Raw genomic sequence first — 15,337 nt, forward strand, 5'->3', positions numbered from 1 at the left:
ACCACGACACGACACGAACTCAATCTTGCACTGAAATTTCGTTGTGCATGTGTTAAGTGACAATTGTCTTTATAAGGGATAAGCAACTTGTGCAAACATGGATATGCACTATCGCCTAACAAATAGCCATCTTCTGAAAATAAAAAAAATATCTATGATAAATATTATTAAGTAACGCAGAAATTGCAATTACTGTTACTGTTACAAAACTAACCACCACACATTTCATTAAGAAATTGATATAATCGTGACTCTCGAAACACTCTTGCATCATACACTGATCCAGGGTATACGATAAAAACATCCATAAATCGCATTTCATGATTTACTACCCCTTGTAGATGTAAAGAGAAGTAGTGTTTCCGATTCAAATAAGAATCTTTAACTTGCAAGGGTTTGTCTATTTTTATGTGACATCCATCTATCGCACCCGTAACCAAACGAAATATTGCATTTTTTCCCCTAAAAGTATATACAAAATTTTAATTATTACCTCTAACGCCAGAAAATGTTTTCCTTTGGACATAATAAGCTTTAGTTATGTCTCGTTCTTCTTGACTCGGATATCTTATATTATCAGGAGCAATCGATAGTAAAAAATCGGTTAGTCTGGTAATAACTGCGAACAGTGTACATAATGCAATTCCAAATCTGTCCGCAACATCACGATACGATGCTGTTTGATGGCCAACAAACCATAAAAAGGTTAGCACGTGTTTTTCAGCAGACAATCGTTCATTACCCGCATCACCTGTAAGAATTATAATTGTATATAGAATTCTAACCTTTATTATATTTTTTAATATTGGTACGCTATATTGTAGAATCATTACCTTCCAGAGCAACATAAATTTCTGATGTTGAGAAGTGTAAAACCAATTCATCGACCATTCCACGAGATAGCCGAGAATGCATTATAAAATCTTGATCTGTATAATTATGAACAATGTTCTCAATATATTTCATAATTTTTACTCTTTCAATCCTTTGAATTTCGTTTAGTACTGGATGCAGAACATGAACAACATCGTAATCTATATATAAAATAAAATTAAACAATCATAAATTGAGGTTAGATTTAACTCGTAGAACTCTGTTGCTTCAAATACACTTATATATTTCATATCTTATACAAATAAATACTTACTATCATCACTATTTGCTAGATGTAATGGAGGAAGCATTGCATCTTCATTTTCATGATCATTCGATTCGAATAGTTCCAAAATTGCATACTGTCCCGCTAAATTGGCCATCCTGTACTTTCTTGAGCTTCCTGGCGTTCAGGATGGCAACGAAAGTGTATCTACACTTCTGCACCTGTCAAGAGAGGTGCAGTACACTCGTTACACTAGAGTGTAAAAAGTGCAGACAACCCGAAGAAACCTATTGAAGCACAGGCACAGGCTATGCTGAACCTCCATGACAGATTCGTAGGCTGCCAATACAAATTTTTATACATTATTTATATTTCTCCAATAAATAATGTAACCATCTGATTCAACAGGGAAAATGTCATTTTTGGAAGGCTGTGATCTTATCCTTTCAAGTTATTAATAATACATCCTGTACAAACATTTTTGTGTGTGAAGTTTCTCTGCTTCCAGCTTTCGTGAATGTTTAAAAATGTACACAGAAAATGATGCACCTTTTCCCTTTAACCCTTAACTGGTATCGTTAGGTGTTTCGACATCCACAACATGGCAGTTTTGCATTAATGTGTAAATGCGATTCCAGTTAAAAGTTAAAAATTGTATTAACATTTACGTTTCCTTACTCCATGGTTCTAACAGAAATATAGTAAACAATGTAGTTTGTTTCTTTTACTTGAGACCAAAATCAGCGTAGCTGAAGGCATTTCAGGAATGAAATGACATGTCCAGTAACGTCAAAATGCCCGTACTCTATAGTGACCCTCCACGAATCTAAACTCAATGTACTGACTTATCAGCCGACAAATGAAAACTATTAGTCGTAAATCGCCAATCTATTACGTACAAGGCATCGGTACCACGCTCCGACATCCTTAACACTAGAATTACCAAGACGGGGCAAAATGACTTATTTCAAATGGCTCATCCTATACAAAAGAATCTGCCGGTCGTTCTAGTGTTAACCATATTGGTATACAAGAAGAAACCTTTCGCTTTTTATTCCAACAATGCCATTATTCGCAAGATTATTTTCTTTATTTAGTTCCAATATTAAACGTTTTGTAAACATTCTCAGAAATATGATAAACGCACTGATTTATTCAGTATTTACGCTTGGAAGAAGACCCCGCGGTGTCTCTACGACCAGAACTAGATTTGGGCGTGGGATTGGTTTTAGGTTTGGTGTGTTTAAAAGTACTGGGATTGACAGTACGGGATTTAGGTGCGGTGGCTTTAGTAGTAATTCTAGGAGTAGTAGTTTTGATAGTAATCTTAGGAGGTTTGGGTTTGGTAGTAATCTTAGGAGGTTTGGGTTTGGTAGTAATCTTGGGAGTAGTAGCTTTGGTAGTAATCTTAGGAGTACTGGGTTTGGTAGTAATCTTGGGAGTAGTAGTTTTGATAGTAATCTTAGGAGTACTGGGTTTGGTAGTAATCTTGGGAGTAGTAGCTTTGATAGTAATCTTAGGAGTACTGGCTTTGGTAGTAATCTTGGGAGTAGTAGCTTTGGTAATAGGCTTGGGTTCTGGAGTCGGCCTAGATGGTGGTTTGTTGTCTTGCTTTGATCCATTTTTCGAACTAGTAGAGGTACTGGGGATGCCCGGTATGTTCAGATGAGAGTCCGGGATTTGTGCCAGAGCGTTCATGACCAGATCGCCCGCACTTTGTCCTCTCTTTTCGGCACACCTTAGGGCCTTTAGAATAATGCGATTTGGATCAACGTGGTATATGGTTATATCCCTTCCATGTGGCGTGGGGTGCAGTAGCAGGTCGTCGGAATCGTAAAACTCGTCGTCACTGTAGTCGTCGCTCTCGCAAGTGCTGTCGTCGCCGGGTATCGTCAAAGTTTCAATCTTCGTTGAGGAATTGAGGTGATGTACCGCTCCAGCCGGAATCATCCATATTGCCAACAGAGAGAGAAACAAAATTACACGTCCTCGCATCTTTCCTTTCCGCCGTTCTTTGAAGTTTTTTTTGCGGATGATTGCGCGCAGTTTAAATGAGCTTCCACCTTTGAATTTTATATCCTGAGTTCCTGATTCCTTGTCGACAGTCGTTACTTCCTTGATCACGATCGGCGATAGTCGCTATTACTGTCGTGCACGTTTAAATTGCAGGTGGCGAATAAGAGATTAAATTAACGCTGTGGTTACGGAATAATTTTCACCGAAGTAAATTTTCGATGTTCCAAGTCATATTTCGTTTTGCGCTGTATTTTCAAACCGCTGGTTAAAAATACTTTTTTTAAATCTGAATTGATTGTAAAATACACTTAATTTTCATTACTAACAAGATGATGTGAATTAAAAAAGTTTGTTACATCACGTCAATGCACTGTCCACATTTCAAATTTGACAAATGATTTAAAAAATAAATTAGAAATCAATCTTAATGTCTAGTTTCAGGGGGTTCTTTCAGAGTATGGTTTCCAAGGCACTTGGTTCTTTTCAGTGACCCATTTTCATAGATCAGTAATTTTTTAACATGATGATCTACATAAATAGAAGATAACCGCAGGTGCCATGACACATGTTCCGAATTATCGTCAACTAAAAGCGGAAAGCATATAGATACGCAGCTATTGTCATTGCAGCCTCGCATTGTACAGACATTTGCGGAAGTGGTGACGGCAAAGTGACACTCCTGAAAAAGTATCGCTAAAATTTTGCCGAATAAGTTCCCATACATTTTTAGCCACGTGCACCATTAGTTAACTTTATTATGGGAGGGAATAAATCCAACAAGAATAAACTTTCAACTTAATTTATTAATTCGTTATCTCGTGTACCTTAGAATATAATGTATCAGCGGAACGTAATAGGGTTCCGAGTCTAAGTCCTAAGTTCAGTATAAAAAGAGCACACGGGACGCAACGCGGCTAGATCGGTGGAAGAGGCGCGCGGAGCAGGAACAAACGGAGATGACATCAATTCGGTAGAGATCATTAAAATCTGAGTTAAGCCTGCCGATTCTTTCGTCGAAGGCTATTTCGCGAGTCGCGGGATTCCCAAAGGCAGTCCAGTGTGATGTAGCGTACGAGGACTAGAGTTTTATCTAGCTTAAAAGTGGACGGACCTTCGAAAGTCCCGTCTATCCTGAATATCCTATAACGATTCATTTACTGATCCCAAACAGGAGCGCCTTTCGTCAGCCCCCCCAATTATATTCGCAATAAAAATCTCTTGCGCCAAATCTTAAAAAAGATCTTTCTCTCTGAACTTCTTAGGAACGAAGAGATTTTGTATGCTTTTTGATCGTCTGATTAAGAAACTTATATTTTTCGCAACCCAATGCTCTCTGCCGACCAAGTAGGCGACAATTGTCGTTCCATTCGGGTGAATTACAAAAACTATAGTATCGCTTGTAACCGATGATGACGGGGATACGTTTACTTCAATATCATTAGCAGTCATTAAAACTCATTCTGAGCAACGTCAACGGATTTATGTCAGCTCAGAGTCGACATCAGGTTGCATTTTGGCGGGTTGTTTCACAAAGACGTCGGCAGAACGCAAAGTCGGCAATACCCCAACCACACGAAACGCGTCTTTGATAAATTGGATACCGCGTTGAGAATTGCGTATCTAATATGAATTAAGGGCCTAATAGGACGAAGGTAAACGAAAGAGCGCCAATGGCGAGTCGACTCGGAGTGCGTATTCCATTCACCTAGCTCGGAACGTATGAACTCGCAATAGATGTGCGGGAATGGGTAAGCTATGGAAATGCGATTACAGAGAAAAATGGCGCGGCGAGGACCCGTGGCAAGAAAGGTCCACCCAATCGAGAAAACGTCCCATTTACGTTGAACCATCGATCGGGTCGGATCTTCCAACCAGCGTAGACAGTGTATGTATAGCCAGGTAGACATCTTAACAGCTAGAATAACGATTCGCTCATCGTTACGACACAATCGATTCAATGTACAATTATATGTAACACATTCAAATATCGTACGTGTTTCCTTGTGCGACTATGCTACAAACACTAAAACTAGCTGACCGCGGTCGAATGGAGTTACTCTCGACAACTAAAAATACTGACTGAAGCGCTTATGTTTGTCTCTTCTTCGGTAAGTCGGTCGTCTCTGTAGTAACGAAGCGATGTGCGTTTTTCTTTTCCATTTTTCATTTATTAAGGATGCTCTCGCTTGCAATGAAAGAAACCCGACCGAAGGGAAAAGGACCTTCCTGGCTGTAATACTAACGAGAGCTGTAAAACCTTTAACCGAAAGAGCGACTTCTTTCCTCCTTGATTCTATTAGATACACGTTAAATTTCGGATCTCTGGTGGGCCCTTTCTTGGAATCCTGGGATTTATACGGAAGTCCGTGATTACTGTAGATCGCCGTTTTACATCACTTAAGTACAAACAATGGATCTATTTACAGCAGTAAGCGTCAGCTTTTATCCGAAGCTGATGCAGGAGAACTTTAGTTGGCACCACATTCCTGCAGTTTTCGCGAAAGCCAATTAACATTGTATCAAAACTCGAACCCAACCAATCTTTCCCACATAACTTTATAGACAGTGCTAATATCCATCTATGGACCAAGAATCCCATAGACTAAGATATAAGTAGGATCTCTTTTGTTTTTTTGGCCATTACAAATTCATTTCTTTGAGTTTTTAATAGGATTGCTCTTCTATCGATCAACATTAAATCGGAGGGCTTGAAGAATTTCGCGTTATGCAAGATTCAAAGAATGAAATGATGTTCGGAATTTTGCTCATAATATGAGTTTGTTTCACAGTAAGCTTGTTTGTGATGGCTACGAATGATAATACTGCACATTTGGTTAAAAAAAACACGAAGATGGCTGAAACAGTACCGAGACACAGCAAATTAAATACTTGCATAGTTTCAAACTTGGTGACTAAACTTCGTGGTACAATCACTCATTCACCCGTGAATCCTCTAATCACACTCAAACCACACATACTGTATAAAATCGTCATATATTCAGTCATCGGCCGAGGGAAGGAAAGAGTCGAAACAACGGATAAACTCAATGTAAGAAGCGGATATGTACACGCTTGATCAGGGTTATTAGTTATCGACGAAAAGTATGCTACCAGTATACGTGGAATGCCTGTCATCGAGCAGTCGTCGTACATTTACACGGTGTATAAAAATTCTCAATAAGTTTACGTGTTGTACTACTTAGCGTCGACGGACGAAGTTTCACCGTAAGGTTGTGGCGACATTTCGACAAGGACTTCGGATCGAACTTTCTGTATAACGTTATAACCATTCCAGACTTTGCGGATTTCTGGTACGATCATATATTGGGCTCGTCGACATCGATTTCAACCGCAGCTTACCGATCGAGTTGGGTTCTTCTCGCAAATCTTTAAAGCATAAAAATTAGCACAACAGTCATTTGTACAAAGTGATATAAAGTTACGCGGCGTCAATGATGATAATACCAAAAGTACGTAACTCAAAAGTAGACACGAGTGTATAGCGATGCATTATGCGAGTGTGCGATATCACCGAGCTCGAATAATACATTAAGGTCATGTCGAAGATCAAGTATAGCTCCCAAAAGATTGACATGCTGAGTCCGAGCTTGGCCCTTCACAAAAACTTAGTCAAACAATTGAAATGCGAGGAAAGAAAATGTTATAAGAGAAAACTCCAAATCTCTGGCAATACACCTAAAAATCTAATACGAAACGAAGGCAGGTTTCCCAATTTCTTTTTCTTTCCGAACAACTATCGCAATTCATCGTTTGCCGATCATGTATAATCCTCGGTAAACAACTTCGACCGTGCGCAATTTTACGTGACACCTATAAAACCCCTTTATGAGCATTTCCATCATTTGTTATGGCGATTTGGAAGTCTAGTCGTAGCTCAGCAAAATGGCAAGTCGTGGAGACGATGTAGGGAAGCGTAATGGTTTAGGAACTTCGCAGAACATTAGAGAAATTGTAAAACGGCATGGTGCGGCGACGATTTATACGGTTGGCGATTCGCTCAAAGAAGATCTGTTGTAGGATCTTACAAAAGCCGTTCTATTAATCCCCTGGAAGGATCATTTACGATCAAAAATTGCAGCACGGCGCGCCTCTTTGAAATCAAACGATTCTATTGAGAAAGTTTCTCTAGGAAGAAACGGATTCCGAGGGACATCCCCGTCGCACGTCTGGCCGTGGAAAATAATCATTACCGTCGTTTATGGCGCACTTCACATCAACGCAGTTCGACATACAAGTACAGATCGACTTGCTTTTTGTAATACGCCTCAAATATTACATTATTGCCATATCAACTAGTTTCACGGCAAGATGCTTCGAAATGTCGAGTCGCTCGGCTGCCCAATATGCCCAATGATTTATTGCTCTTTGCACATTTCGAAACTTGGTTCGCAACAGCGCAGAGTTCTCTACACTCGAGGTCGTATAAACAAGTAATGAGATCTAACGCAAGAAACAGAGTTCGCGCTGCCGGGGAGATTCTTACAAAGGAAACTATTCAATGCGAATTTTCATTTCATGGAACCTATGCAGCTTCGTCGTGCATTTCAAGATAAATATCAGGCAACTCTTTACTAAAACTGAAATCGAGTCCTATTCTTATTCTTAATCACATAATGATACATTTCCAGTCTCTTTTGAGTTAACCTTTATCAGCGTTGCATGCATTGAATTATTTTGTCACATAAGATATTTGTCATCAGTAAAACCGCGAAGGTAACACAGTCCAGATATCATATAATCCCAAAAATATTGTGAGCATAGAAATGGACCAAATTCAAATTTTTCTCTCACACTTGAAATTGGTTTCAAACCATACTTCGTAGGCAAAACGTATACGCTTTAGAGATGTACAGAATAGTAAGCAAAACGTATACGCTTTCGAGATGTACAGAATAGTAAGCAAAACGAATTGTCCTCTTGCTCGTCTAGAATACGCTTTCGTACACTCAATGAAATGCTCATCGTTCGCCTGTGAATAGGTCTTTAGAAACTAAAAATTGCTTGGTGGACAACTCAAAACATTGAATTTCTGGCCTGTACGAACTTTGTTAAAAAGAATAAACGTCGGTGTTAGAGGTCATCAAAATTGAAAAATCAAAACATCCGGCAAGTTAAAAGCGAGCGATATTGTCGAAGAAACGATCAGAATCTATTACTGGGAATGCGATTGGCATGCGTATTCTTCGACTCGAGGATTCCCAAAGTTCTCAAGGAGAGTCTCGCCGGTTGAAATTATACTCCAGGGCTACGAAAGAACGGCCCTGAAGATCCCAAGACGCGTTTCCCAGGGCATGATGATCCTGGTAGAGGACGAAGAGGTGCACGACACAGAGTCCTCCTCAGAATCCAAATTGGTCATGTGCAGTATCCTTACCGCCGAGGAGAGGCGAAGCTTGCTGGCCGGTGAACTGAAGACAAGCCTGCGACTCTGCTTATTGTTAGTGAAATCGGCGAAACCGTAATGTCGGCGACTGGTCTGCAGCTGCTTTGCCTTGCGGCAATATGTTGCACGGAAGGGTTTCGCCACGGATCATTGTCGATACGTCTGAGGAGATATGCCGTTCCCGGGTGTCACGTAGTCACCGATCATCAAACTTGGATTCACTGGATAATGCGAAGTGTTTCCGAGGACCAGCGATTGCTGGAAAGTAACACCAAGCTGTAGCAAGTAAGAGACGCAGGCAGGCGCAACCTTTAGTATCCTCCTCACACTTGAGATATTGCCAACTAGTCGAGTCTATTGATAGGACTTCTATTTCTAACGATAATTCGTAGTCAAATTAAAACAACAATTATTATAACTATTAACGCAGCAGCTTATTCGAGGATCTCCGATTCTTCTTTAATGTTATGCATAACCAAATTTTGAAAACTATCAACACTTGTCGCCTGGAGTATCCGCACTACAAACGGTGCTTAACTGTAACTCCTCTGCATTCTCAAGCAAATTAAAATCGTAGATATTTGCATGTAAGTTGGTTGACAAAGCCATTTGTTAGAACAGCTGCAATTTAGAATCAATACCTTTTTTCTTATTAGTAACAGAATCAATCGAAAATAGACTTTACTAGCAACAAACATTCAGTTGGTCATCTGAACCAACCGGTAAACCACAAAATCTACATGTATATATATACTCTGACTTGTTTAATCCTTTGAGTGCCGGTAACAACATATAGTCGTTTTATAAGTGCTAACAACTTTGACCGGCATTAAAAGGATTAAACTTATAGATGAACAATCAGTGCGGTTTACCAGTCGTTTCAAAAAGAAGCTCGTAAGAGACTTTGCAGGGATTTTTATACTTACTGTGGCCGGAGAAGTGAACATATTCGGAGTTATTCCTCCTCCAATGAGTTGAGCCGCTTGTGTACTCGTGGCGGTGCCTCCGACTCGCCCTCGTCCTGTACTCGAAATCGAGCCAGGGTGAATATTGGGCTGACCTCCTATTGCAAAAACAAATTCAACTATTCAATTTTCATGCTGCAAATGAAAGACATTCTACCTCTTTGATGGACTAAAGGAAAAAAAACTTTAGGACCCGTAAGAAAGCCGTTTATTGGCGAAATAAGGCCAAATAACGGAAAGATAAAATACCTCTCAGATTAACGAAACAAAGTCATAAACATCACTGCGAGTAAAACTCAAAGAGACGTTAGTGAAACGCTTTCAAAATGAGTTGTTTTTGTATTAATCACTTGTTGATATTTGAATGGGATCCCTTCTGTCAGACTCTTATTAGAAATTTAAGCGACTTATAAAAATTATTAAATAAAAAAACATCAAAGAAACTTTAAATATTCTGTACATCCCAATTACTTGATACTACTTTTCTGGATAATTAACGTTTAAAGTAAAATGAATATGAAAACATTTTAATCTAGGAGTTCCTGATGGAATTGATCTACTTTTATCTCATTTTAACTATCCCTTTTCTCTGTCTCCTACACCTTCCATTATTCTGAAAAACACTGGTGGTAATTAACGGATATAATGAAGCCTTGCTCGGTTGAACATCATCAAAAAATCATTTATTGACCCGACGAGATCTTACAAAATATACAGAACATAGTCGTCGCAAAAAATCTTGCTATAATATTTACAGACTCCAGGTGTGTGCCGTCGACTTCGCACTTCCTACAACGTTGCAACGATATAGTCAAACCCGAAGGCGAAAATGATTCCTGCACTATCGGCACATGAGATCACTATAGCTGAGTGTACGACGAACGTAGTTTTATTAGCGAATCGATGATTAATTAACTCCTGTACCTATATCCCCCACTGCATAAAACATCCACAGCCTATAGCAACAATTAATTATTTTTAAGAACCTAATATCCTTTGGAAATGCTTGCTGGATATTTAAATCAAATCATGTGCCAAAACCTTTTCACTTCTGTTTTCCATCTAAATATTCAGATTCGTTTTTAATAGCAACTATTTGGATAACCCGTTAGACTTCAATAAACTCCCATAACTTAGCGGAATTATATAATTACAAAAAAAGAATAATGAAATTGTATTCAGCAATTACGTCTTCTGAAGTACTAATGGATGTTTGTTCGCAATGTGGGGCTTAGGATTTATCTCCCTTTCTTTCATTCTTAAATCCTAAAGTAAGAGGCAGAACTGTTCGCATCTCGCCACTAGAACGACCAAAATAGAAACAAAATTGGGAATGCATGTCGCAAATACGCTTATGGCAGATAGGCCGACGTAGTATACCTTCGACCCTACTAATAAAATAACGAGCGATGTGTTGCGACCAGATCACGGACGGTTAATATACGGTATGTTGAGCGTTTTCAACGACAAACTACTAAGTCAAGGCGGTTTCTCTAGCCAGCATTATACAGCTATACAAGTCCTAGAGCCAAGACAACCAATGCTTACTTAAAATCTCAACCAACTTTTAGTTCCTATTCATCAGAGGAACATTATATCAGACTTTCCTTCGAGCAAGATTCTGAAGTTGGGATTCTCTCGTTCGAAAACGATATTTCTATTGTTTTAAGAGGATTTAGAGAATTTTTCTCCACGTAATGAACCCGAGTTTAAAAAGAGTAATGATATATTGGGGAGGAATCAAACCACATCTTACCTAATGCTAGCAAATTACTGGGATTTACTGCCGCACTCGTATCCATGGACACTTCTCCCAAACCGTTGACAGACATTCCATTGACCATGTTCACAGCTTGTCGCGCACCTTGGGCATCCAAAGTCGTCCAGTAAGATTCACTCGGAGATGTATTGTTTAAACCAGGTGGAGGCTGAGCTGCGGCGCCTGTGTACCTGAAGTATGGATTCTTCAAATCCAACGTATTGCTGCTACTTTCCATGTTTATTCCTTCAAGTTTTAAGTCTATTGTGACGTCGTATGATTGCCTGAATAAATCACATTGCACGATTAGTTAACATTGAATGCGTGAAACCTGAAACTTTCAAATCATTACAACAATATAAATTATTCTTCTACATACTTATGAACATACATGATTTTACTGCTAACATAACTTATTACAGCAATAAAAGTTATTGAATGCTTTTGCTATAATAACTCTATCGATTATTAAACATCTAACTAGATTGAATAATTTACCTTTTATTTGCAACCAAGATAACTTTTCCAGAAAGTAGCTGCCCACTTTTGCAGAAAAGTGGATTTTCCAAAAGGCACCGCACTTGATACCAGTGTGTGAGTGGTTCAGTAGGAGCAGTGCTTAGCCAAACTTGTTGAGTCGAACCAATAAATGCTACATCGAACCAAAAAGCGAGACCATGACAGGTCCCACTCTCTAATATGTGAAAATCAACATCTATTTCTGAAAAACAAAAATTATTGTGAACAAAAGACTTCTTGAAATAAGTAGAAAATTAGCGAAAAATGATCTCACCTATTTTGTGTAAATCAGTCTCGTCAGCTGTCTGGAAGTCAACTATATGTCTAACGGACTTAGCCATACAAATGCGTATATCGAACGTGTCTACTATTGGTTGTCTAAAGTACTCCTTAATAGCATTATTTCTCATTGCAGAAAGATCTACACCATGAAAACAGGTTTGATACCAAAAATTGGCTTTGTTAAATTGCTCCATGTAAAGATTTTCGTCTGAGAATGGAGCTATATGGAGATCACCCCTCGAAGGAAACATCCTTCCTCCTAGAAAAAATAACAGTAATTGCTCTTCATCTCTATGCCCAAGTGAATATATTTGGTACAGATTATTATAATCTCAAAACGAATTACAGAAATTAATTATTACCTGAAACCAGCCACTTCTTGGCATGAAGGTATGTCTCGAGCATTCTTTCATTATATAACATATATCCCATTGGTTCACTCACTATGCAGTCTATACGCTCCGGTAGATCTATTTCTTCTATTTTTCCAGCTATTACAATAATCTTGTCTGACAAGTTATTTGCAGCAACCAACAACTCTGCATGGTTTGCCATATTACTCGCCTCAACAGCATACACTTTCTTTGCTCCAGCTTGTACGGCAAAGAATGATAAAATACCAGAACCAGCACCCACATCTAATACTACTTTGTCTTTAAAATCTGACAAGTTTCCTAATATCGCACGTTGGTATGTACTTGTCCTTATGTAGTCTTGCATCATGTTTTGCTGCTGCGACAGGTAACCATAGAATTGAAAATATTGCATTGCAGAGGATTCCTCCGTCCTTTCGTTAAATGCAGAAACTCCCTTTCCATTCTTGAGTTTAAGGATTTGGGAATGAAATTGTCTGAAGTCTGAACATAAAATTAAATGTAAAATTTTGTATAATGTATTGTGATATATCAGCAAACAATATTTGTGTGAAATGTTATTTTTCTATTGTTTAAACAAACTTACCTGATTCATTAACAAAAGTAAGTAGCAAGCTTTCCATTTCAAGGGTAAAAACATAACTTCGGGATGCTACCCTGGAACATTCTGTGGTATGTGTCACCGGAAATTCCAATAGTGTACTTTTCTCCTTGCCAAACGAATCCCCTGTAAGATTAAATATACATTAATCTGGTTCAAGAAATGTTTATTTTTATGAGATATTTATCTTATGATAAAGCCTTATTAATAATGCTTGATTTCTAGATATTTACTTCAAAATTTGATTTCTAGTATCATATCACCTAGGTCAAATATCAGCGGAAAACAATACAAAATATAACATTCACATGTTGTTGTCATTTATGAATACACTAAACTCTATCGGTATTAAGCATTATGCATATATATTACAATCATTTTACATACGCCTATGAGGGAACAAAAGAAATAAGTTTTGAAATTTCCTTGCAAATGCGTTATGAACTTGACAAAAAAAAAACATTCTTTGGCAACAAGGTTAAAGAGTATCATATAAATTAATCATAACTAGTTAACAGAAAATCAATTCAAAAACCTTTTTATTGAAAAGGAATCAGTTAAAATATGTTATCATAACTAGTGATAAGTAACAAATTAATGAAAAAATAGATTGTAGCTGAAACAAAGTTGTCTATAAGACATCAATAACAACAAGCAGTGGTACAGGATACCCTTAACTAAAGGTGTCTGGATTAATAGAATCATCAAAACATCCAATTAAATGTAATCAGACATAAGCAGACACATCTACTACGTTTGGTTACAAGCAGATTAATATGAACGAAATACCTCATAGAAGTACTTAATATTTTAAACCATCTCAAGGTTATGAATTTAAGAGCTACAATAGACACTAAGGTTCATATGCTTTGATACAAATAAATCCTCAATAAAGCATACTCTTCCGATAACTAGATAACAAAAGTAAATGATTTTGACAATAATCACGTTTTGCCTAATTCTGCTGCCAGTGATTGCAAAAATCACTAAAAGTTCATGTAACAGAAATAATTGCTGACAGTTTTCCTAAATCCAATGTCCAAATGCTAAGCTCAAAAAAGAATTATTCTGGAATTCACACATCAATGCCAACTGACATGATGCAAAATAATGGAACAAAGACATTTGAGTGAAAGAAAATTCCCGGGAAAAATGACGGAGCTGGTTGAGACAAGAAAAAAATAGAAGAAATCAACGAAGGAAGGAAAAAACAGGTCGCGAGCAAAGTAGCATCCGGTCGTTCGTCGAAATGCGGTTAGGTCTGAAAGGACGGCCGCGGCATCGAGGCATCAGTAGGTTAATATCGATCGAAGGTCAAGCTGGGAACGGGCAATACCTGATAGAAGCTCGACACTGAGGCCTTGGGGGTCGTAATTGATATTGAGCGTGACCGGCCTATCGTACTTCGGCGTTGACTGTCCATTGTTTGACAAAGTCGATACTGTCACCGCACGAAAGGCCTTCGCCATTTTTCGAGGCCGCCGCCGCCGCCGCGTGCGTTCCCGTGGGGTTCGCCGTCTCTGGCGTCGTCTCTGCTTGCGTCGCGGCTTGTCCCACGGCGGCCCGCTCTTGGCGGGCTCAGGCTCAGGGTCTCGTCCGGGAAATCTAGAAACCCTCTGCCCTACGACACGCTTTCCGTTCCCACTGATTCCCGCCCGTACACCCCAGAACTCGATGGAGAGAGTCGGCAGCGGTCGACACTAGTCGGATGGATTGCAATTTCGGAGTTCGTACGCCGGACCACCCCCCGGCGCACGCCGCGACGCACACCGACCCAAGTCGGATTCACCTACCGGCTCACACCATCGAGCAGGTCCTCTCGAAGTGGTAATCGCCGCCGCCTCGAGAATTCGAGATACTCGAGCTCGAGACCCTCGAGACGTTTAACACGCCATTGACCAACTTGCATCCGATCAGAAACTAGTGTCGGCAAGCCGTCTCGCCGGATTCCAAGAGTTACTCTTCGCTTCTATTTTACGTACAAACGAGTCGTTATTGTGACTTCAACTTGCATATATAGTTGGTCGTACAATACGTAGAAGATATTAGTAATACCGTCATAGACGGTTTATTAAAAACGGCATTACTCTCGTTTGACTCAGTTTTGAACATGGAACCCAAAATCGAATTCGGCGTAGTTCCGCGCGCCGGCGCTAGATGTCGCATAAATGCGTATAAACGTGTGAGAACAGGTCAAGGATTCTATACTACAGAGGATTGCTCAATCGCTATACTCGTCATGTAATCAAAGCATGGACGTAAGAACATATGGATGAAACTCAAATCAGAGGGGGAGTGCTGAAATAAATAACGGAGGA

At 39.2% G+C, this 15,337-nt stretch overlaps 1 protein-coding gene across 2 annotated transcripts; it reads right to left on the bottom strand.

Annotated features, from left to right (window-relative positions):
* Positions 1-7,724: 7,724 nt before the first annotated feature.
* Positions 7,725-14,899, bottom strand: LOC105698223 (histone-arginine methyltransferase CARMER). Of its 2 annotated transcripts, none has more exons than XM_012422278.1 (8): positions 14,356-14,899; positions 13,005-13,145; positions 12,407-12,901; positions 12,037-12,303; positions 11,742-11,964; positions 11,241-11,527; positions 9,446-9,582; positions 7,725-8,777 (listed from the first exon to the last, which is right to left on the bottom strand). In XM_012422278.1, exons 1-8 carry the CDS (start codon positions 14,486-14,488, stop codon positions 8,667-8,669), a joined length of 1,794 nt encoding a protein of 597 aa, XP_012277701.1. In that variant the 5' UTR covers positions 14,489-14,899; the 3' UTR covers positions 7,725-8,666. The 2 variants fall into 2 exon arrangements, with proteins under 2 accessions (XP_012277701.1, XP_012277700.1); XM_012422277.1 differs by having other exon boundaries at positions 7,725-8,795.
* Positions 14,900-15,337: the final 438 nt, after the last annotated feature.

This window comes from Orussus abietinus, unplaced genomic scaffold (assembly GCF_000612105.2).
Source record: "Orussus abietinus isolate OABI.00-Male unplaced genomic scaffold, Oabi_2.0 scaffold797, whole genome shotgun sequence".
Lineage (NCBI taxonomy): Eukaryota > Metazoa > Arthropoda > Insecta > Hymenoptera > Orussidae > Orussus > Orussus abietinus.

Excerpts from the sequence above, each read along its gene's own strand:
- LOC105698223 (XM_012422277.1), bottom strand. The coding sequence starts at position 14,488 with ATGGCGAAGGCCTTTCGTGCGGTGACAGTATCGACTTTGTCAAACAAT. Across the intron at positions 12,902-13,004 it reads TACTTTTGTTAATGAATCAG|ACTTCAGACAATTTCATTCC; the intron begins GTAAGTTTGTTT and ends TTTTATGTTCAG. Across the intron at positions 11,528-11,741 it reads ATCTTGGTTGCAAATAAAAG|GCAATCATACGACGTCACAA; the intron begins GTAAATTATTCA and ends TGATTTATTCAG.